At 43.6% G+C, this 24,595-nt stretch overlaps 1 protein-coding gene across 1 annotated transcript; it reads left to right on the top strand.

Moving 5' to 3' along the window:
• The first annotated feature begins 340 nt into the window (after positions 1-340).
• LOC122420179 (cationic amino acid transporter 3-like) lies at positions 341-15,984 on the top strand. Its single transcript, XM_043435025.1, is given in 13 exon segments — positions 341-553; positions 1,995-2,066; positions 10,176-10,572; positions 11,018-11,176; positions 12,195-12,372; positions 12,573-12,685; positions 12,984-13,206; positions 13,366-13,505; positions 14,221-14,323; positions 14,510-14,706; positions 14,903-15,069; positions 15,351-15,459; positions 15,625-15,984. Coding segments are annotated over 11 exon segments (1,878 nt in total). The 5' UTR covers positions 341-553; positions 1,995-2,066; positions 10,176-10,202; the 3' UTR covers positions 15,744-15,984.
• The last annotated feature ends 8,611 nt before the right edge of the window (positions 15,985-24,595 follow it).

Genomic DNA, 24,595 nt, shown 5'->3' on the forward strand with positions numbered 1-24,595 from the left:
CCAACATAGAGGCAGAAGTATAAACAGGAAATAAAAAGTGCGATAGAAAAAAATTCTCCCTGGGAGGGGACATTCTCAAAAGCTAAGTAGATACAATAGGACTAATAAAATCAACGACCACAGCAACAGAGTGGGGAAAAAAATCCAGAAGCAACTAGAGAGCAAGTCAAAAAAAATATAAGAACACTAAATGTTTTCCTTGGATCTCAGCTGTCACCGTCCTTTATGTCACTGGGAGTCTCCGGGCACCTCGCCTCCCCGGGATGCCCTCCAACACTGCGCTGGTCTCTGGCCCTGCTGCGTGGGCAGCTCAGACTCTAATCTGGTCCTACTCCTGCCTGTTCTTGCCTCCACAGTCCACAGCTGCCAGAGCTGTGTGTTTTCTTCTGCGGGAGCGCTCGGTGTCCTTTCATATGTTCAGAGACACAGAGTCTGCTCCTTGACCGAGTGGATTCAACCTGCAACTTGTGCAGCAGGTGGGAAGGTTCTGAGTTCTCCTCCTCAGCCGCACTGCCCCTGGGTTTCAGCTGTGGCTTGGTCTCCACCTCTGCCTGTGAGTCGTCCACAGGGCTTTGCTGCTGAGGCTGCCCTGGAGGGCGTGGGTCTGCCCCAGGGAGGACGGGGTGCGGGGGGTGCAGCTGCTGGGGTGGCCGGGCCCGGGGCACCAGGTGCTCAGGGGAACTGGTGGCTAGGGCCGCAGGAAAGGGCTTTTTCTAGCCTCTGGCAGCTCAGCCTCAGTGAGGATCCAGCCTGGGGGTGGCACAGCTGCTCTGATCGTGGGAACTCTGGGGCCGCCGAGCGTGCAGGGACCCCAGCTGTCTCAGCCGAGGGAGCTCTGGCCCTCCCAGGGTCTCGTCCTGGCCTCTGGCAGCTGCTCTCAGAGCTCCTCTGTGGCCGGTCCTTCTCTACTGCCCCTGGCTCCCTCCCCCGTGAAGGCAGTATGGGCCAGCCTCTCTCTGGGGCTTTCTGCTGTCCAGGGCTGACGTGTGGGGACAGAGAGGCTACCGCGATGGCTGCACCTTCTGTGTGTGACTTGCAAGGATCGCCCTGCCTCCACGGCTGCCCGGGTTTCCTGCACAGGCTTTTCCCACTGCCACCTCCTCCCCCACATCCTCTCGGGTGGGCGTCTCCCTGCAGTCAACAGCTGGGATAGCAGTCAACAGCTGGAATCGCTCCACAGTCCCTCCTCTACAGCTCCCTGCCCTGTGCCTTCCAGGGCACTTGCGTCCTTGCATCCCTTTCCAGGAAACGTATGGCTGCGGCAAGGATTGTCCCTGTGATTCTCATTCCATTCAGATTCTCACAGATCAGCTGCTTCACCCTCAGCCTCAAGTGCTTCTCCTCTGCTCCCCAGTTTCCTCACCCTCCAAGGGCGTACATGTGGGGATCAGATCCCTGCTTCAGTCCCCCGACCCTCCAAAAGCAGGTCCAGTCCTACTAACTCTCTTTCCCCCCACTTCCTTCACCCCACTGAGTTTTGTGTGGTTCTATATGTTCTTCTCTGGTGTCCAGGTGCTCCTGCCTGCTCTCACCTGGCGTTCTGCAAGATCTCCTGTGTCTGAAGGTGAATTCCTGATGTATCGCTGGAGAGAGAGGAACTCCACGTCTGCCTCCTCTGCCATCTCGTTCCCCCTCATCTGATCAAACTTAGACCCCATCTGCTCAGAGGGACAATTCCTGCCGGGACAGCATTTTATCAGCCAGCCTGCCATTCTTATCTGGGCCAATTTGGGCACTATCTGGTCTAAGTTTTAGCTATAAAACTTTGACTAGAGAAGACAAAGATGACATTTTATTATGACATGCCGTGGCCACAAAATTCTCTGGACTCCACAGAAAACTGGCTAAGACAAAACTTTTTGAAATTGGGGGGAATATAAAGCCCCAAAGAACAAAAACTACCTCCCCAAACAAAAACAAACAAAAAACAGATTCTTTGTGCATGTGCAATTAGAGAAAGCTAGCTTTTAAAATACCTTTTTTTTTTCTTCCAGAATTCTGACACTGAGAGAACAAGTCCTGTAGAAGAACATGACTTTCCCTGCGCCTTGAGATCACACTCTCAGGTACATTTCTCTTATCTAGTCTCATAATCTCCAGTTCCTGAGACTGAGGGGGAAATGGAAAGGAAGTCTTTTAAACTTATCCTTATTAAAAGTGTTGTCTATAAACCAGTGAGTTTTATAATACCTGATTCATGACTAAGTTTAGAAAATGAAGCCGTAAGATCCCTGTTTATCTGGATGTATGTATGTCTCAGTATTTGTCTTTGTTTTGAATTTTTGAGATTAATTTGTAAAGGAGCTCTATTAAATTGGCTTAAGGAAAAGTAAACACTTGCAAACCAAACAATTCTAAAAATAAGAGACATTAAACTAAATTAATTTTAGGTTCACATGATCTGGGAAATATTCAGTGTTAAATATCAGATAAGAAAGTTAAAGTCTCATTATGGACTTTCAGTTCAGTTCAGTTCAGTTCATGTCGCTCAGTCATGTCTGACTCTTTGGGACCCCATGAATTGCAGCACGCCAGGCCTCCCTGCCCATCACCAATTCCCAGAGTTTACTCAAACTCATGTCCATTGAGTCGGTGATGCCATCCAGCCATCTCATCCTCTCTCATCCCCTTCTCCTCCTGCCCCCAATCCCTCCCAGCATCAGGGTCTTTTCCAATGAGTCAACTCTTTGCATGAGGTGGCCAAAGTATTGGAGTTGCAGCTTCAGTGTCAGTCCTTCCAATAAACACCCAGGACTGATCTCCTTTAGGATGGTTGGATCTCCTTGCAGTCCAAGGGACTCTCAAGAGTCTTCTCCAACACCACAGTTCAAAAGCATTAATTCTTCTGCGCTCAGCTTATTTCACAGTCCAACTCTCACATCCATACATGACCACTGGAAAAACAATAGCCTTGACCAGACAGACCTTTGTTGGCAAAGTAATGTCTCTGCTTTTTAATATTCTATCTAGGTTGCTCATAACTTTCCTTCCAAGGAGTAAGCGTCTTTTAATTTCACGGCTGCAATCACCATCTGCAGTGATTTTGGAGCCCAAACAGTAAAGTCTGACACTGTTTCCCCATCTATTTCCCATGAAGTGATGGGACCAGATACATTTAGAGTCATATTAATCACTGTTAATATATCTTTAGAGTCATTAATATTAAATATAATACCTTTATTGTACCTGGATGGGCTGAATGTCACCAAATTTAAGCCATGTATGTTACAACATTTGTCAGCAAAAAATTAACTTGCCGTCAAGATTGCCAGGAGAAATATCAATAACCTCAGATATGCAGACTACACCACCCTTATGGCAGAAAGTGAAGAGGAACTAAAGAGCCTCTTGATGAAAGTGAAGGAGGAGAGTGAAAAAGTTGACTTAAAGCTCAACATTTAGAAAACTAAGATCATGGCATCTGGTCCCATCATCATTGGCTGGGACCTCATCCTGTCCTCTGTCACGGGTGAGATGATGGTGGGGGAAGGTGGGGCTTAAGGTCAGAAAATTCAGAGGGGAATTGGAGTGTTGCTGATTCATGAGATCTTTATTATCCACCTTGTGGAGTGAAGTGGGTAATGGTAGAAGAACTTCATAGCTAGAAACTTTATTTTACTTGGGTCTACACTGCTTTCCTGAAATGATGGGAGCTAGAACCGAGAAGGAAAGGGACCTGTAGGGAGTGGGTGAGAGGAAGGCATGTCTCACAGGCTTCTCCCCTCAACGTAGTGACGTCTTTGCTCAGCTGTTTCCTTTCATCTCTTCCTAACATATTAAATTGGAGAAGGAAATGGCAGCCCACTCCAGTATTCCTGCCTGGGGAATCCCATGGACAGAGGAGCCTGACAGGCTGCAGTCCATGGGGTCACAAAGAGTCGGACACGACTGAGTGACTAACAACAACAACATATTAAACAGTTGACCTGTTCTGTGAATCATCTGGGTCTACTCTCTCCACTGCATAAAAGGAAACATTCTGAGATTAGGGATTTTCTCTGTGTGTTTTCCCCCAAATACATTGCACGGTACAAGGTCAGGGTGCAATTTGTGTTTGTCAATGGGTCTTCATCTTTTGCTGCTGTAGCGACTGCCTATGAGGCCAGAGCCTGGAGCTATGCCTTTGACAGCCTGATTGGGAACCACATCTCTCAGGTGTTACAGGAGATGTTCTTTCTGCATGTGCCCCACGTCCTGGCCACCTACATAGACTTTTTTGCCTTTGTCCTGGTGCTGCTGCTCACAGGTGAGACAGAGGTCAGCTAAAATGGGGTGTGCAAGGGGAGCTGGGTACAAAAGGCTTGGGGTTTCAGATGGTGGGAGGCTTAGGACCGGAATGAAGTGTCTGAGATAAGAGAGACAGGAAGGCAAGGCACAGACCAATGTTTTCAACCCCTGGCAGTATTGACATTCTGGGTTGAATCATTCTGTGGTGTAGGGGGCTATCCTGTTCATTGCGGGTTTTGCTTTCAGTCGTTGTCAGTTCCTGAGTGGCAGCCCTGGTCTTTGTTGTTTAGTTGGTAAGTCGTTATCTGACTCTTTGCCACCCCATGCAGTGTAGCCCACCAGGTCCCTCTGTCCACAGGATTTTCCAGGCAAGAATACTGGAGTGGGTTGCCATTTCCTTCTCCAGGGGATCTTCCTGACCCCAGGATCAAACCTGCACCCCCTGCACTGGCAGGTGGATTCTTTACCACTGAGCCACCAGGGAAGCCATCCCTTGTCTTTACTCACTAGAGAAATTGATGCCCTCCACCCAAAGTATGACAGTCAGAATGCCTCAGGATATTGTCAGAAGTCTCCTCAGAGACAAAGTCACCCCCATCTGACAATCATTACTTAGGCTTACAAGTTTCTTCCTCGTACTGAGACTGAACATGTTTGTTTAATTCAGAGGAAGTTCACACAAAATAAAATTAACCATTTTACTGTACTCCCCCAGTTTACTGAGATATAATTGATATACAAGAGTATATAATTTTAAGATGAGGAAAGTGATGATTTGATAGACCTGTCTACTATGAGATGACTGCCACAATAAGAAATTAGCCATTTGCAAGTTTACAATTCTGTGGGACTTTTATTACATTCACAGTGCTGTGTAAGCATCATCTCCATCTATTTCCAAACATTTTCATCACAACAAAAGGAAATCCCTAAAGATCTAAACGTAAGACCAGAAATTATAAAACTCTTAGAGGAAAACATAGGCAAAACACTCTCCGACATAAATCACAGCAGGATCCTCTATGACCCACCTCCCAGAGTAATGGAAATAAAAGCAAAAATAAACGGGACCTAATTAAACTTAAACACTTTGGCACAATGAAGGAAACGATAAGCAAAGTGAAAAGACAGCCTTCAGAATGGGAGAAAATAGCAAACAAAGCAACTAACAAAGAATTAATCTCAAAAATATACAAGCAACTCTTGCAGCTCAATTTCAGAAAAATAAATGACCCAATAAAAAAATGGGCCAAAGAACTAAACAGACAGTTTTTCAAAGAAGACATACAGATGGCTAACAAATACATGAAAAGATGCTCAACATCACTCATTATCAGAGAAATGCAAATCAAAACCACAATGAGGTACAATCTCATGCCGGTCAGAATGGGTGCTATCAAAAAGTCTGCAAATAATAAATGATGGAGAGGGTGCAGAGAAAAGGGAACCCTCTTACACTGTTGGTGGGAATGCAAACTAGTACAGCCACTATGGAGAACAGTGTGGAGATTCCTTAAAAAACTGGAAATAGAACTGCCATATGACCCAGCAATCCCACTGCTGGGCATACGCACTGAGGAAACCAGATCTGAAAGAGACACATGTACCCCAATGTTCATTGCAGCACTGTTTATAATAGCCAGGACATGGAAGCAACCTAGATGTCCATTGGCAGACAAATGGATAAGAAAGCTATGGTACATATACACAATGGAATATTACTCAGCCACTAAGACGAATGCATTTGAATCAGTTCTAATGAGGTAGATGAAACTGGAGTCCATTATACAGAGTGAAGTAAGCCAGAAAGAAAAACACCAATACAGTATCAGTTCAGTTCAGTTCAGTTCAGTTCAGTCGCTCAGTCATGTCTGACTCTTTGGGACCCCATGAATTGCAGCACGCCAGGCCTCCCTGTCCATCACCAACTCCCGGAGTTTACTCAAACTCATGTCCATTGAGTCGGTGATGCCATCCAGCCATCTCATCCTCTCTCATCCCCTTCTCCTCCTGCCCCCAATCCCTCCCAGCATCAGGGTCTTTTCCAATGAGTCAACTCTTCGCATGAGGTGGCCAAAGTATTGGAGTTGCAGCTTCAGTGTCAGTCCTTCCAATAAACACCCAGGACTGATCTCCTTTAGGATGGACTGGTTGGATATTCTTGCAGTCCAAGGGACTCTCAAGAGTCTTCTCCAACACCACAGTTCAAAAGCATTAATTCTTCTGCGCTCAGCTTTCTTCACAGTCCAACTCTCACATCCATACATGACCACTGGAAAAACAATAGCCTTGACCAGACGGACCTTTGTTGGCAACGTAATGTCTCTGCTTTTTAATATGCTATCTATGTTGGTCATAACTTTCCTTCCAAGGAGTAAGCGTCTTTTCATTTCATGGCTGTAATCACCATCTGCAGTGATTTTGGAGCCCAAAAAAATAAAGTCTGCCACTGCTTCCACTGTTTCCCCATCTATTTCCCATGAAGTGATGGGACCGGATGCCATGATCTTAGTTTTCTGAATGTTGAGCTTTAAGCCAACTTTTCCTTCTCCTCTTTCATGTTCATCAGGAGGTTCTTTAGTTTCCTCTTCACTCTCTGCCATAAGTGTGGTGCCATCTGCATATCTTAGGTTATCGATATTTCTCCCGGCAATCTTGATTCCAGCTTGTGCTTCATCCAGCCCAGCATTTCACATGATGTACTCTGCATATAAGTTAAGTAAGCAGGGTGATAATATATAGCTTTGACATACTCCTTTTCCTATTTGGAACCAGTCTGTTGGTTCATGTCCAGTTCTAACTCTTGCTTCCTGACCTGCATACAGGTTTCTTGGGAGGCAGGTCAGGTGGTCTGGTATTCCCATCTCTTTCAGAATTTTCCACAGTTTACTGTGATCCACACAGTCGAAGGCTTTGGCATAGCCAATAAAGCAGAAATAGATGTTTTTCTGGAACTCTCTTGCTTTTTCAATGATCCAGTAGATGTTGGCAATTTGATCTGGTTCAAATCTTATTTGGTTCCTCTGCCATTTCTAAAACCAGCTTGAACATCTGGAAGTTCACAGTTCATGTATTGCTGAAGCCTGGCTTGCAGAATTTTGAGCATTACTTTGCTAGCGTGTGAGATGAGTGCAATTATGCAGTAGTTTGATCATTCTTTGGCATTGCCATTCTTTGGGATTGGAATGAAAACTGATCTTCTCCAGTCCCATGCCCACTCCTGAGTTTTCCAAATTTGCTGGCATATTGAGTGCAGCACTTTCACAGCATCACCTTTTAGGATTTGAAATAGCTCAACTGGAATTCCATCACCTCCACTAGCTTTGTTCATAGTGATGTTCCTAAGGCCCATTTGATTTCACATTCCATAATGTCTGGCTCTAGGTGAGTGATCACACGATTGTGATTATCTGGGTCATAAGATATTTTTTATACAGTTCTTCTGTGTGTTCTTGCCACCTCTTCTTAATATCTTCTGCTTCTGTTAGGTCCATTTCTAACATTTCTGTCCTTTATTGTGCCCATCTGTGCATGAAATGTTCCCTTGGTGTGTCTAATTTTCTTGAAGAGATCTCTAGTCTTTCCCATTCTATTGTTTTCCTCTATTTCTTTGCATTGATCACTGAGGAAGGCTTTCTTATTTCTCCTGGCTATTCTTTGGAACTTTGCAGTCTGTCTTTGCAATGTTTTCTTGGAGTCTAAGTGATTTGTAATTGCTTTTGAGATCTCTCACTACTTTGGTTGAGAAAATAAGGAGTATTTCACGATCTCTGAAGATTATGGCACATGTAGATAAAGTTCATTCTTCTACAAAACTTAACCTTTATTGTCAGACTTTGGACACCCTGATATTCTTGTAGCATAGCAACTGAAAGTGTTAGTCACTCAGTCGTGTCTGACTCTTTGTGACCCTATGACTGTAGCCCACCTGGCTCCTCTGTCCATGGAATTCTGCAGGCAAGAATCCTGGAGTGGGTTGCCAATCCTCAACCCAGGGATTGAACCCGCGTCTCCTACGTTGCAGGCAGATTCTTTACCATCTGAGCCACCAGGGAAGAGCGTGGCAGAGGTCTACTCCTAACTGAGGGAATTTAAAATGGGCACACAATAGCTGCTGATTAAACAGTCAGGGCTCTGGGACACCCAAGACGACTGCCCGGCTTTTCCTGGCTCCCTGAAAAATCTCATTTTTATTTGATGGGTTAAAGCCTTTCCTGGCTGCAAGACTGATGCCCTTACAATGAAAAGAAAATTGTAAAAAATAAATATGCATTCCACTTGGAGTATGCCTTCCACAGTCTCCAGTGATCAAGGTACTCACCTCACTGGACAAATCACACCAGCCTTAACAAAAACCTCACAGACTTCTTGAAACTATCACTGTCACCATCATCCTTAATCATCAGGCCAGGTCAACAGAACTAATAGAAAGACTGGACTCAAACGGAACAGAAGTGAATTACATGGCATTAAATGAACTGCTGGGCTTCCCTGGTGGCTCAGACGGTAAGAACCTGCCTGCAATGCAGGAGACTCGGGCTTGATCCCTGGGTCTGGAATATGCCCTGGAGGAGGAAATGGCAACTCATTCCAGTATTCTTGCCTGGGAAATCCCACGGACAGAGGAGCCTGGCAGGCTGCAGTCCATGGGGTTGCAAAGATTTGGACACAACTGAGTGGCTAATATCCACAAATGAAATGCTAAATATGATTATAATCTTTATGACTTTTGTATGGCAAATTATTGGCTTCTAATTATTGTTTTTTCAAAAATAAGAAGACTGTTCTCCTCAAGCTACTTATGATGTACAGCAATCTGTTAATTTACACTTGTGGGTAAAATAAAACCTGTTTATTCTGTCTCTGGCTGGTCGCTCCAGAAATTGGAGACCCTTCGGTCATGAATAGCTTTAACAGGTGCAGAGAAAGCACTATCAGTTGGCATTTCAAAAACATTTGGGGGATCTCTAGTAGAAAGAAATCTAGGGCACGGGGAGGATCCTAGGGCAGGTCAAGTGTGGAAAGAGAAACCAGACAGTTGGCCAAAGGCAAACACACCGAGAAGAACTGCCCTGCATGAATAATTTACCTGCATCTTTATGGGGATTCTACTCATTATGGGGATGCCCACATCCTTTCTCTACAGGCATAAACTCTGCCTTGCTTCTGTCTTAAATAAAAAACAAAAAACTATTTCTCTGTGTGTTCTCCTGCTTGTTGTGTTGTGTCTCTAGTAATAAGCTGCTTTCTTAATTTTAATTTTTTTTTTTCAGTTTTTTCCTCCCATTTTTCAGTGGGGGCAATAGCCAGGGAAACCTTGTTTCTAGCCTCTAGCCGGTCTTGGACAAGGAGGAGGATTCCTGGTTTTCATCCAGGCAGCCCAGGTCCAATTCCTGGTCAGAGAACTAAGACCTCGCTTCAAGCTGCCGCTCACGGCTATCTCTCTCTCTCTGAGATCAGCCCCGCTTGGTTACAGAAGATGAGAAGAGCAAATGATTGGTTAACAAATGTTTGCCCCTCTGTGCTGACAAGCCTTTCTGAGACCAGAAGTTCTCTCTGATAATAGCTCTCTGGGGACATGGAGCTGTTAGGTCCCCTAATCTAAATTACTTTCAGCCACAAAGGGACAGGCAAAAGGCTTTTCTTCAGGTCACAGTATCTTCATTGACTTCATCTCAAGACAGCCCAAAAACCAAAGTGGCACCCTCGGGAAGATGTATTCTGCGCCCCCCATCCCTCACTTCTCTTTAAGCAACCTTTCCAGCAAGTTTGAAGCATATTAAATGTCTGATTTATGTTTGAGGAAACCAAAGCGCAGAGATGGAGAACTTGCCCATGTGTCCTTGTACCGCCTGCCCCTCATCACTCCATTGCTCCGTGGAATTGGACTCCCAGGGCCAAGGGCGTATGGACCTGCTTGATGACTTTGTGTCTTGTTTTCTCAGCAGACCGTAACCTCCTCAGCTCCGTCTAGGATGCTGCGTCAGTGTGTTCGCCAGTTTGTTCAGAAGCTGGTCCGCAGGCGGCCACTGGAGCCCCGGGAGGAGCCTGAGAGTCGCGGAGCTCCGCTGAGCACCCTCGGCCTGGTGCTCTTGGGCGTGGGCAGGACTCTGGGCGCTGGTGTGTACATCCTGGCCGGCGTCATGGTCATGTTCATCACTGGACCGGCGATCATCATCTCCTTTTCGGTGGTCGCCCTGTCTTCTGTGTTGTCTGGACTCTGCTATGCCGAACTTTGGGCTTGGGTACCACGCTCCGGTTCTGCCTAACTCTACAGCTACGTCACCATGGGAGAACTCTGCGCCTTGGTCATTGGCTGGAACCTCTTACTGTATTTAGTGGCTGGTGAGATGATGGGGAGGGGGACGAAGTGGGGCTTAAGAGTCAGTAAACTATGAGGGTACCTAGGGTCTTCACTAGAGGAGAGGGCACTGTAGGGGGTGGATGAGAGGGAGGCAGTTCCCACAGGCTCTTCCCCTCACAGTATGAAAGTCTTTGCTCAGCTGTTGCCTTCATGGAGTTATCCTTTACCACTTGATTTAAAATGTCAACACTCATCTCCCAGCCACCCCCAGGTCCCACCTCACCATGTTCTTTTTTTGCATAGCTTTCGTCTCTTCCTCACATGTTAAATAGTTTACCTATTTTGTGAGTCATCTGATTCTTCTCTCCCCAATCCCATGAAAAGGAACTATTTCAGAGTATTTTGTCTGTTTTCCCCCTAAATACATCCCAGGGTACATTGTACGGGTTTAATTATTGTCCATTAACCTCTCTTCTGCCACTGCAGCTGCTTCCTGTTTAACAAGGGCTTGGAGTTACACCTTTGACAGCCTCATTGGGAACCAAATCTCTCAAGCCTTAGAGAGAACTTTCTCTCCACATATGTCCTCTTTCCTGGCCCCATACCCAGACTTTATTTCGTTGGGCCTGGTGCTGCTGATGACTGGTGAGAAGGGGTCAGGCACTGGATGGAAGGAGTGGGGTTTGGGGGAGGGGGCTGGTACGAGAAAGGCTTAAGGTGGCGGAAGGTAGAATTAGGACTGGAAAGAAGGATCAGGGTTATGAGTAAGGGAGGCAAGACATAGAGAATTGTTTCCCACCCTGGGTCTGTCCTAAGCTTCATATTGTAGGGAATTAAAAAAAAAAAATCATAGTCGGATGTTGAGTAGCATCTCCAGCCTTGCTCACTAGAATCTGGTGCTAAACTGTGATCATCAGAATGTCTCCACACATTGGGAAATGTTCCTTGAGTGACAAACCACCCCAGATCAGAATCATTTACTTAAGGTGACAAGACTCTTCCTCAGTATTGAGAGCGAACATTTTTTTTTTTTTTCATTGAGAGGAAATTCTCATAGCATAAAACTTATGCATTGTTTTTCCTGGTTTTATTGAGATATAATTGATATACAATATTGTATAAGTTTAAGGTGTATAAATTGATGATTTGATAGATGTGCATTGTGAGATGACTGCCACAGTAAGAAATTAACCATCTTAAAATGCATGTGTGTATATGGGCACTAAGTCGATTCAGTCATGTCCAACTCTTTGCAACTCTATGGACTGTAGCCCACCAGGCTCCTCTGTCCATGGGATTCTCCTGGCAAGAATATTGGAGTGGGTCACCATGCCCTCCTCCAGGGGATCGTCCCAACCCAGGGATTGAACCTGTGTCTCCTGTGACTCCTACGTTGTGGGCAGATTCTTTACTGCTGAGCAACCAGGAAAGCCTCTCAAAGTGTGCAATTCACTGGGACTTAGTCCATTCACAGTGTTGTATCCCTTACTCCATCTAGTTCCAAACATGTTTATCTCCCTGAAAGGAAACCCTGTACCCACTGAGCAGTCACAGTCTATCCCTCCATGCCACCCCACCCGATAACCCCTGGCAACCACTGGCCTGCTTTCTGTGTCTATGGATTTAATTACCGTGGATGTCTCATATTCCAACTTTCCCACAGGACTATTGATTCTGGGAGCTCGTGTGACAACCCTGATATTCAAAGTGTCCACAGGCTTGAATCTTTTTGTTCCCATCTTCATGATCCTCTCGGGCTTCATTAAGGGAGACCTGCACAACTGGCAGCTTACAGAACAGGACTACAGAGCTAACACATCCGGATCCAGCAGCACCTTTAGGTCAGGAGGATCCTCTTGGTAATACATGGGTGGTGTTGGTGCAGAGCTCGGAATATGGTGGGGACTAAAGACATCTGGGCTGGTGGATCCAGATTATGGGGGCCCTGGGGCCCAGGACTTGAGGTATGAAGGGAGGAGCCCAGTAGAAGTGGCTGAACTCACCTCACCCATGTTCTTCCTCTTTCCTTCTCTCACCGTAGCTTGGGCCCTCTGGGTTCTGGAGGGTTTGTGCCCTTTGGCTTTGAAGGGATTCTCCAAGGAGCAACTATACTTTTCACCTCATGTTTTGGTGCTCATAGCATCGTCACTGCAGGTAACGTGGTCATTATGTGTCCCATCAGGGGTGTGGCCGCTGGTTGGGCTGCCCCTGGGCACAGGGGTTGGTAGAGGGTAAGACCCTGATGCTGAGAAAGATTGAGGGCATAGGAGAAGGGGGTGACAGATGATAAGATGTTTGGATGGCTTCACCGACTCAATGGACATGAGTTTGAGGAAACTCAGGGAGATGGTGAAAGATAGGGAAGCCTGGTGTTGGACATGCAAAAGGAAAGGGTATTTTCAGCTTTCATTCCAGTGTTTTTCCTGACACAATACTTCCACCTCTCCTGCAGGGAAAGAAGCCCCAAATCCTCAGCGTTCCATCTCCTTGAGCATGGTGATCTCCATCTTCATTGGCTTTCTGGCGTACTCCGGAGTCTCAGCGGCGCTCACCCTCATGGTGCCCTACTACCAGATTTACCCTTACAGCCCCTTACCACAGGCTTTCCTCCAGGTTGGATGGGACCCGGCTGCATATGTCATGGCTGTTGTCTTACTGTGTACCCTTTTATACAGGTCAGTGTCCTGGTTTCCTCATCTACTGTCAGATTCTCAGGTGTCCCAGCCCTTGGGATTGAGAGTCAACAGGAAGGACACCATGTAGACTAGGAACTGAGGGTGCCCTGGTCTCTCCTGCTTCTGCACATCCTCACACGTTTCCATTTTCTCTTCCAGCTTCCTATGGGCCATGGTCTCCATGTTTCAGTTGATCTATGCAATGGCAGCTGATGGGCTCCTTTTCCAAGTTCTTGCCCAGATCCACACCCATACAGGCACCCCCGTCATGGCCATCTTGGCTTCTGGAACTCTGACAGGTGAATAGAGGAAGCCTTTTCTTTCCTTTTCTTTTTAAAGAAATATATTTATTTATGTTTAATCAGTTGATGATTGGTTTACAATGTTGGTTTGATATGTCATACATCAAGATGAATAAGTATGATAATAAATATGAATTTACTTGAATATGAAGATTAATATGAAGAATATGAAGAATAAATATGAATAGGTATACATATGTCCCCTCCCTCTTAAATCACCCTTCCACCCCTCGAGGTTATTACAAAGCCCCAGTTCGAGTTCCCTGAGTCATACAGAAAATTTCCATTGGCTGTCAGTTTTGCGTACATTAGTGTATATGCTTCCATGCTACTCTCCATTCATTTCACTCTCTCCTTCTTCTCTCCTGCCATTGTCCATAAGTCTGTTCTCTATGTGTGCATCTCCATTGCTGGACTGAGAATATGTTCATCAGTACCATCTTTCTACATTCCATATACATGCATTAATGTATGATATTTGCTTTTCTCTTACTGACTTACTTCACTCTGAATAATAGGCTCTAGGTTCATCCACCTCATTAGAACGGACTCAAATGTGTGCCTTTTATGGCTGAGTAGTATTCCATTGTATATATATACCACAGCTTCTATATCCATTCATCCGTCAATGGATCATTCTTTCTTTGACCAATTTCTTTAACATGAATGTATCCAGTGACTTCTCATCCCCTCCCTCCCGCCCTCATTCTAGGGTTCACGGCATCACTCCTCAGCATCCTTGATCTGGTGAAACTCATGTCAGCCGGGATTATTCCTGCTTACACCCTTGTGGCTGTTTCCATACTTGCCCTCAGGTGAGGCTCCACTAACCTTGGCTGAGAGTCTTGGACTCTTGGGGGGTGATGGGGAGGTGATCCTCTTGTCTTCTTGCTGCCTTCTGTATGTCTCATTAGCCTAAGGCAAGAAAGAGGTGGATTATGCTGTCTGATGTTGAATGAGTAGGGGCTGCTGTGAATACAGCCTTGATATCACTCCTTCAGGTACCAACAAGACCAAAATTTAAGCAAGAATGAGAAAATAAAGGAGGAAATTGAGATTTCTGATCATGTACCAAGTCCTTCAGAACCTGTAACTGAAGCAGGAACCTCAAGCATTCTGAAGACTCTGTGGTACCCTACCAGCCCCATTCCCACCCAGAAATCTGGCCAGATTGTCTATGGATGTGCCTTCCTGCTCGGAGTGGGGTTTCTCTTTGGTCATATTTTGAAATTGACAACATAGGTTGGGATTCTGTGTCTTTGGCAGTTGAGAAGGAATTGGGGGATACGATGGCTCTTCCTGATGTTGGTGGTTTCAGGGAGGGGTGTGACCCGAGGTCCTGACGTCTTTGTCTTCTGGGTCCTTCCTGTTCTCCTCCACCTTGACCCTTGCAGTTCTCCTGCTGACCATCCTGAGCCTGATCCTGGCCCAGTGGCCCAGCCAGGTGTTCTCTGGAGACCCTGGGCTTACAACAGTGATTGTGCTGCTGCTGCTGCTCATCACTGGGGTCACAGTCATCATCTGGAGGCAGCCCCAGAGCCCCATTGCTCTTCACTTCAGGGTAGGTAACCTTACGTGCCCAAAGTGTTCACCTTGAATGAAGTCTTTGTGCTTTGAAGAATAAACATCTTTGTTGGGTCAGGGAGCAAAGGGAACTGCTAAAACCAGTGGGCACTTCCCGGATCCACACTCAGCATCCACACTGGTGCTTTACAAACCCAGTCCCAGTAGCCACTGAACACACAACCTGAGTAGAACTGGAGTCTTCCTGCTCTTCCTGGGGTAGAGTCTCTAATTCAGATGTCTGGGGTGTGTTCAGGGATGAATTGACTCTGCCCACAGGTCCCTGCTCTGCCTGTCCTCCCACTGGTGAGCATCTTTGTGAACATTTACCTGATGATACAGATGGACGCTGGGACCTGGGTCCAATTTGGCATCTGGATGGGGATTGGTGAGTGGCTTTTTGGGGTGAAGAGTCCTCTTGAGTGACAGAAGCGAGTCCTCTTCCTGGAAGCCCTCCCCAAATATGTCAGATGCCGTAATAAGAGACCTATTGGGCATTTGTAAGTAGGGAGAGCACCTACTTTCCCTTCTCACTGTCTCATCTCCCTACTAGGATCTGTCATATACTTTGGATATGGGATCCGACACAGCTTCAAGGAGAAAAATGAACAGCCACCAGCCTCCACCTCCCAAATGCTGGACAAAAATGTCCCCGGTGATGAATCGTCTTAACCATGAGAAACAGATGCTGTGTGGAATCCTTCCATACACTGGAGGGATCTTCTGCTTCAAGAGACAGTTTTAGCCTCAGTGGGCTGTGACTGTGGAATGCACTTAGAGCCCTGTATTTATTGTTAGTGGACAAAGAGACTGTAATATTGTACAGTTTTTACATACACTTTTCAAAGCATAATATGCATACATAAAATTGCATGTTCATAAGTGAGCAGCAAGACCAATTTTTCACAGAAAAGTACAATATAACTATCATTTAAAGGGAGTAATGAAAGATTAATGGGTGTATAAGAAATACTTTCTCATGCTTATTTCCAGTGAAAACACAGAGACTGTGACCTAGGAAGGAAATGCAGGTAACCACATTTCGTTTCTGTCTAGTGTTACACTTCAAATATTAGGACACAAATAGATCAAAAGGGAAAAGGAAGGAACAAATACATAGTGCAAACATTAACTCAAGAAAGCTAGCATAGCTATATCAATGTAGGAAAAAGTAGAATTTAAGAAAAAGAGAACAGAAAAACTGCATTATTGAAGAATGACAGAGAAATGCACATTTTAATCTCTTCCCCCAGCTTACTGAGATATAGTGTAACATCATGTAAGTGATAACTGTCTCTACATTTCTGTCACCAAAACACTGTTCCACAATAAATAAAAGTGTGTCATGAGAGAAAGTTGTAAACCGGAAAAAAAAACAAAACAAAACAAACCCACAATAACAACAAATGCATTGGTAGAGAAACGGGAATGGAATGGGAAGTAATGGTCAATAAATGCTTACAGTTGGGTGGGATGGAACGGAAGTGAAACTGAAAAGTCAGGATAAAAAGTGGTTACTGAAGAAGAGAATGCTGGAAATTGAGATCATGAACTTTGACAATGTTGGTAAAAATGAAGTTAAAGATTTTTTGTGGGAATGAACAACTGAAGAAGAGTGAAGCGGGGATAGAGGTCAAGAAACTAACAGCACAATTATTAGATGAATTAAAAAATAAATGGAGGAAGATTAACTGAATTAGAAATATCATCATGCTGTGAGTTCTAATGAAATTACAGACTTACGACACAATTAATGGAGACTGACGATGCCAAAAAATGTTGAAACTACCATACAATTGTGCTTATCTCACACGCTAGTGAAGTAATGCTCAAAATTCTCCAAGTCAGGCTTCAACAGTACGTGAACCGTGAACTTCCAGATGTTCAAGCTGGATTTAGAAAAGGCAGAGGAACCAGAGATCAAATTACCAACATCTTCTGGATCATCAAAAAAGCAAGAAAGTTTCAGTAAAAAAACTTTCTACTTCTGCTTTATTGACTATGCCAAAGCCTTTGACTGTGTGGATCACAACAAACTAGAAAATTCTTCAATTGGTGGGAATACCAGACCACCTGACCTGCCTCCTGAGAAATCTGTATGCAGGTCAAGCAACAGTTAGAACTGGACATGGAACAACAGATTGGTTCCAAATCAGGAAAGGAGTATGTCAAGGCTGTATACTGTCACCCTGTTTATTTAACTTATACGCAGAGTACATCATGAGAAATGCTGTGGATGAAGATAAGCTGGAATCAAGATTGCCAGGAGAAATATCATTACCTCAGATATACAGATGACACCACCCTTATGGCAGAAAGTGAAGAAGAACTAAAGAGCCTCTTGATGAAAGTGAAAGAGGAGAGTGAAAAAGTTGGCTTAAAATTCAACATTCAGAAAACTAAGATCATGGCATCTGGTCCCATCACTTCATGGCAAATAGATGGGGAAACAATGGAAACAGTGACAGACTTTATTTTTGGGCCTCCAAAATCACTGCAGATGGTGACTGCAGCCATGAAATTAAAAGGTTCTTGCTCCTTGGAAGAAAAGGTATGACCAACTTAGACAGCATATTAAAAAACAGAGACATTACTTTGCCAACAAAGGTCTGTCTAACCAAAGCTATGGTTTTTCATTTTATTGTTTATGTTTTAATTTTAATTGGAGGCTAATTACAATATTGTGGTGGTTTTTGCCATACGTTCACATGAATCAGCCATGGGTGTACATGTGTTCCCCCATCCTGACCCTCCTTCCCACCTCCCTCCCCATCCCTTCTCTCAGGGTCATCCCAGTGCACCAGCCCTGAACACCCTGTCTCATGCATTGAACCTGAACTGGCAATTCATTTCACATAATATACATGTTTCAATGCTATTCTCTCAAGTCATCCCACCCTCGCCTTCTCCCACAGAGTCCAACAGCCTGCTCTTTGCATCTGTGTTTATTTGCTGTCTCGCATATGGGTCATCATTACTGTCAGGGAATGTTTAACGGGAGGATTCCTACGTGCTGTCTCATGAGTCCTTTGTCCCTCTTCAAGCGGAACAGCACGCTGCTCCCAGGGACTGAGGTCATTGTGTGAGGCAAGCATGAGTCTCCTTTAGTAAACATTCTCCTTAGGACAAAACAGCTTAGTCTCCTTCCCCTTTCTTGAGATAGGGATTGTCTTCTGACCTTGTGACTAACTTTAGCCCATGTTTCCTTGGTAACGTTTGCTGTACATTTGGTTTTCTGATCTCTATCATTCCCGAAAGAAGTTTCTTGTACTGCAGCCTATATATACTCATAGAAAAATCATTAAAGCACCTTTGCTTCATCAGAGCTTGGGTCCCCGGGTCTTTTCTCTCTCTCTCTCTCTCTCTCTCTCTCTCCTTTTCTGGCTGACTCTCTGGAGCGTGGAGACCCGTCGTGCTCACTTTTCTGCCCGGGCTTCTAAGACCCCCTCGAGAGGGCGCCTGGTGCCTTCGTGAGCGATGCAAGTCCTGTGTCAAGGACTTTATTGGTCCTCTGCGTAAACCAAGGGACATCGGCCTCTTTCTCTCTTTCACTTTCTTATCGTCGACTCCGTACCTCCAGATTCCGGTCCATTAAGGGACCCCAACAATTACCATATTTCTAAATCCCATATATATGTATTAGTATACTGTATTGGTGTTTTCCTTTCTGACTTACTTTTCTCTGTATAATAGGCTCCAATTTCATCCACCTCATTAGAACTGATTCAAATGTATTCTTTTTAATAGCTCAGTAATATTCCATTGTGTATATGTACCATAGCTTTCTTATCCAGTTGTCTGCCAATGAACATGGAAGCAACCGCTTCCATGTCCTGGCTACTGTAAACAGTGCTTCGATGAACATTGGGGTATACGTGTCTCTTTCAATTGTGGTTTCCCCAGTGTGTATGCCCAGCACTGGGATTGCTGGGTCATATGGAAGTTCTATTTCCAACTTTTTAAGGAAGCTCCACACTGTTCTCCATAGCGGCTGTACTAGTTTGCATTCCCACCAACAGTGTAAGAGGGTTCCTTTTTCTCTGCACCCTCTCCAGCATTTATAGTTTGTAAACTTTTTGATAGCACCCATTCTGACCAGCGTGAGATGGTACCTCATTGTGGTTTTGATCTGCATTTCTCTGATAATGAGTGATGCTGAGCATCTTTTCATGTGTTTGTTAGCCATCCGTATGTCTTCTTTGGAGAAATGTCTGTTTAGTTCTTTGACCCATTTTTTTTATTGGGTCACTTATTTTTCTGGAATTGAGCTGCAGGAGCTGCTTGTATATTTTTGAGATTAATCCTTTGTCAGTTGCTTCATTTGCTATTATTTTCTCTCATTCTGAAGGCTGTCTTTTCACTTTGCTTATAGTTTCTTGCATTGTGCAAAAGCTTTTAAGTTTAGTTAGGTCCCATTTGTTTATTTTTGCTTTTATTTCCATTACTCTGAGAGGTGGGTCATAGAGGATCCTGCTGTGATTTATGTTGGAGAGTGTTTTACCTATGTTCTCCTCTAGGAGTTTTATGGTTTCTGGTCTTACATTTAGATCTTTAATCCATTTTGAGTTTATTTTTGTGTATGGTGTTAGAAAGTGTTCTAGTTTCATTCTTTTACAAGTGGTTGACCAGTTTTCCCAGCACCACTTGTTAAAGAGATTGTCTTTTCTCCATTGTATATTCTTGCCTCCTTTGTCAAAGATAAGGTGTCCATAGGTGTGTGGGTTTATCTCTGGGCTATCTATTTTGTTCCATTGATCTATGTTTCTGTCTTTGTGCCAGTACCATACTGTCTTGATGACTGTTGCTTTGTAGTATAGCCTGAAGTCAGGCAGGTTGATTCCTCCAGTTCCATTCTTCTTCCTCAAGATTGCTTTGGCTATTCGAGGTTTTTTTGTATTTCCATACAAATTGTGAAATTGTTCTAGTTCTGTGAAAAATACCGTTGGTAGCTTGATAGGGATTGCGTTGAATCTATAGATTGCTTTGGGTAGTATAGTCATTTTGACAATATTGATTCTTCCAATCAATGAACATGGTATATTTCTCCATCTATTGTGTCCTCTTTGATTTCTTTCATCAGTGTTTTATAGTTTTCTATACGTAGGTCTTTTGTTTCTTTAGGTAGATTTATTCCTAAGTATTTTATTCTTTTCATTGCAAAGGTGAATGGAATTGTTTCCTTTAGTGTATAGGAATGCAAGGGATTTCTGTGTGTTAATTTTATATCCTGAAACTTTACTGTATTTATTGATTAGCTCTAGTAATTTTCTGGTGGAGTCTTCAGGGTTTTCTATGTAGAGGGTCATGTCATCTGCAAACATTGAGAGTTTTACTTCTTCTTTTCCAATATGGATTCCTCTTCTTTTTCTGCTCTGATTGCTGTGGCCAAAACTTCCAAAACTATGTTGAATAGTAGTGGTGAAAGTGGGCATCCTTGTCTTGTTCCTGACTTTAGGGGAAATGCTTTCAATTTTTTACCATTGAGGATAATGTTTGCTGTGGGTTTATCATATGTGGCTTTTATTATGTTGAGGTATGTTCCTTCTATTCCTGCTTTCCAGAGGGTTTTTATCATAAATGGATGTTGAATTTTGTCAAAGGCTTTCTCTGCATCTATTGAGATAATCATAAGGTTTTTATCTTTTTTTAATGTGATGTATCATCTGATTGATTTGTGGATATTAAAGATTCCTTACATCCCTGGGATAAAGCCCACTTGGTCATGATTTATGATCTTTTTAATATGTTGTTGGATTCTGTTTGCTAGAATTTTGTTAAGGATTTTTGCATCTATGTTCATCAGTGATACTGGCCTGTAGTTTTCTCTTTTTGGCGCATCTTTGTCTGGTTTTGGTGTTAGGGTGATGGTGGCCTCATAGAATGAGTTTGGGAGTTTACCTTCAATTTTCTGGAAGAGTTTGAGTAGAATATGTGTTCACTCTTCTCCAAATTTTTGGTAGAATTCACCTGTGAAGTCATGGTGGACTTTTGTATGTTGGAAGATTTCTGATTACGGTTTTAATTTCTGTGTTTGTGATGGGTCTGTTTTCTATTTCTTCCTGGTTCAGTTTCGGAGTTATACTTGTCTAAGAATTTGTCCATTTCCAAGTTGTCCATTTTATTGGCATAGAGCTGCTGGTAGTAGTCTCTTATGATCCTTTGTATTTTTGTGTTGTCTGCTGTGATTTCTCCATTTTCATTTCTAATTTTGTTGATTTGATTCTTCTCCCTTTGTTTCTTGATGAGTCTGGTTTGCTAATGGTTTGTCTATTTTATTTACCTTCTCAAAGAACCAGCTTTTAGCTTTGTTGATTTTTGCTATGGTCTCTTTTGTTTCTTTTGCATTTATTTCTGCCCTAATTTTTGTGATTTCTCTCCTTCTACTAACCCTGGGGTTCTTCATCTCTTCCTTTTCTAGTTGCTCTAGGTGGAGTTAGGTTATTTATTTGATTTCTCTCCTGTTTCCTGAGGTAGGCTTGTATTGCTACGAACCTTCCCCTTAGCACTGCTTTTACTGAATCCCATAGGTTTTGGGTTGTCGTGATCATTCGTTTCTATGCATATTTTGATTTTTTAAAAATTTCTTCTGTGATTTGTTCATTATTCAGAAGTGTGTTGTTTAGCCTCCATGTGTTTGTATTTTTAATAGTTTTTTTGACTGTAGTTGACATTAGATTGACATCTAATCTTACCGCATTGTGATCAGAAAAGATGCTTGAGATGATTTCAATTTTTCTGGATTTACCATGGATAGACTTATGACCCAGGATGTGATCTATCCTGGAGAAGCTTCCATGTACACCTGGGAAAAAGGTGAAATTCATGGTTTTAGAGTGAAATGTCCTATAGGTATCAATGAGGTCTAACTGGTCCATTGTATCATTTAAAATTTGCATTTCTTTGCTAATTTTCTGTTTGGTAGATCTATCCATAGGTGTGAGTGGGGTATTAAAGCTTCCCACTATTATTGTGTTACTGTTAATTTCCCCTTTCATACTTGTTAGCATTTGCCTTACATATTGCGGTGCTCCTATGTTGGGTACATATATATTTATAATTGTTATATCATCTTCTTGGATTGATCCTTTGATCATTATGTAGTGTCCTTTTTTGTCTCTTTTCACAGCGTTTATTTCAAAGTCTATTTTATCCGATATGAGTATTGCTACTCCTGCTTTCTTTTGGTCTCCATTTGCGTGAATTATCTTTTTCCAGCCCTTCAGTTTCAGTCTGTATGTGTCCCTTGGTTTGAGGTTAGTCTCTTGTGGACAGCATATATAGGGATCTTGTTTTTGTATCCATTCAGCTAGTCTTTGTATTTTGGTTGGGGGACTCAACCCATTTACATTTAAGGTAATTATTGATAAGTATGATCTCATTGCCATTTACTTTGTTGTTTTGGTTTTGAGTTTATAAACCATTTCTGTGTTTCGTGTCTAGAGAAGATCCTTTAGCATTTGTTGAAGAGCTGGTTTGGTGGTGCTGAATTCTCTCAGCTTTTGCTTGTCTGTAAAGCTTTTGATTTCTCCTTCATACTTAAATGAGATCCTTGCTGGGTACAGTCATCTGGGTTGTAGGTTTCTCTCTTTCATCACTTTAAGTATGTCCTGACATTCCCTTCTGGCTTGAAGAGTTTCTATTGAAAGATCAGCTGTTATCCTATCCCCTTGTGGGCTAACTGTTGTTTTTCCCTTGCTGCTTTTTATATTTGTTCTTTGTGTTTGATCTTTGTTAATTTGATTAATATGTGTCTTGGGGTGTTTCACCTTGGGTTTATCCTGTTTGGGACTCTCTGGGTTTCTTGGACTTGGTTGGCTATTTCATTCCCCATTTTAGGGAAGTTTTCAGCTATTATCTCCTCAAGTATTTCCTCATGGCCTTTCTTTTTGTCTTCTTCTTCTGGGACTCCCATGATTCGAATGTTGGGGCGTATGATATTGTCCCAGAGGTCTCTGAGGTTGTCCTCATTTCTTTTCTTTTTTCTTTTTTCCTCTCTGTTTCATTTATTTCCACCATTCTTTCTTCCACCTCACTTATCCTATCTTCTGCCTCAGTTATTCTCCTGTTGGTTCCCTCCAGAGTGCTTTTGATCTCAGCTAGCTATTGCATTATTCATTATTCATTTTTTTTAATTTCTTCTAGTCCTTGTTAAACTTTTCTTGCATCTTCTCCATTCTTGTCTCCAGACTATTTATTTGTACCTCCATTTTGTTTTCAAAATTTTGGGTCATTTTTACTGTCATTATTCTGAATTCTTTTTTGGGTCATTTTTACTGTCATTATTCTGAATTCTTTTTCAGTTAGACTCTCTATCTCCTCCTCTTTTGTTTGGTTTGGTGGGCTTTTATCATGTTCCTTTACCTGCTGAATACTTCTCTGCCTTTTCATCTTGTTTAGGTTGCTGTGTTTGGGGTAGCCTTTCTGTATCCTGGCAGTTTGTGGTTCCTCTCCTTTGTGGAGGTTCCTCCCTATGGGTGGGGTTGGACGAGTGGCTTGTCAAGGTTTCCAGGTTAGGGAAGCTTGTGTCGGTGTTCCGGATGGTGGATCTGGATCTCTTCTCTCTGGAGTGCAATGAAGCGTCCAGTAGTGAGTTTTGAGGTGTCTATGGGTTTGGTGTGACTTTTGGCCACCTGTATTTTTGTGCTCAGGGTTATGTTCCTGCTTTATTGGAGAAGTAGCTTGGTATGTCTTGCTCTGAAACTTGTTGGCTCTTGAGTGGAGCTTGGTTTCAATGTAGGTATGGGGGCTTTTGGATGCTGCTGCTGCTAGGGAGAAGGCAATGGCACCCCACTCCAGTACTCTTGCCTGGAAAATTCCATGGATGGAGGAGGCTGGGAAAGATTGAAGGCAGGAGAAGGGGACAACAGAAGATGAGATGGCTGGATGGCATCACTGACTCAACGGACATGAGTTTGGGTAAACTCCAGGAGTTGGTGATGGACAAGGAGGCCTCGTGTGCTGCACTCCATGGGGTCACAAAGAGTAGGACACGACTGAGTGACTGGACTGACTGACTGGTTCCTTTAGTTTTGTCTCAGGTGATTTCTCAGCTGCTCCTTCCATGAGAAGCAACTGCTTGAAGCTGCCCTTTGGAACTCAGGGCAGGTCATGGAGGCTGGAGTCTGCCTACAGGAAACAAAGGGCAGAAATGAACTTACAAACAGAAAGAGACTCACAGACTTAGGAAATGAATGTATGGTTGCCAGGGGAAGGGACAGTTAGGGACTTTGGGAGGTCATGTACACACTGCTGTATTTAAAATGGAGAAGCAACCAGGACCTACTATAGACACAGGGATCTGCTCAGTGTTGGGTGCAGCCTGGATGGGAGGGGAGTTTGCGGGAGAGTGGACACATATACATGTATGACTGTGTCCCTTTGCTGTTGACCTGAAACTACCACAACATTGTTAACCAGCTACACCCCAGTGCAAAATGTTTTTGGTATTAAAAAATATTTCAGAGAAAGGAACAAGGAACAGAAAAAAGCCTCTGTGCCCAGGAGCCCCATATGGTCCTGAGGTA

This window comes from Cervus canadensis, chromosome 18 (assembly GCF_019320065.1).
Source record: "Cervus canadensis isolate Bull #8, Minnesota chromosome 18, ASM1932006v1, whole genome shotgun sequence".
Classification (NCBI taxonomy): Eukaryota; Metazoa; Chordata; class Mammalia; order Artiodactyla; family Cervidae; genus Cervus; species Cervus canadensis.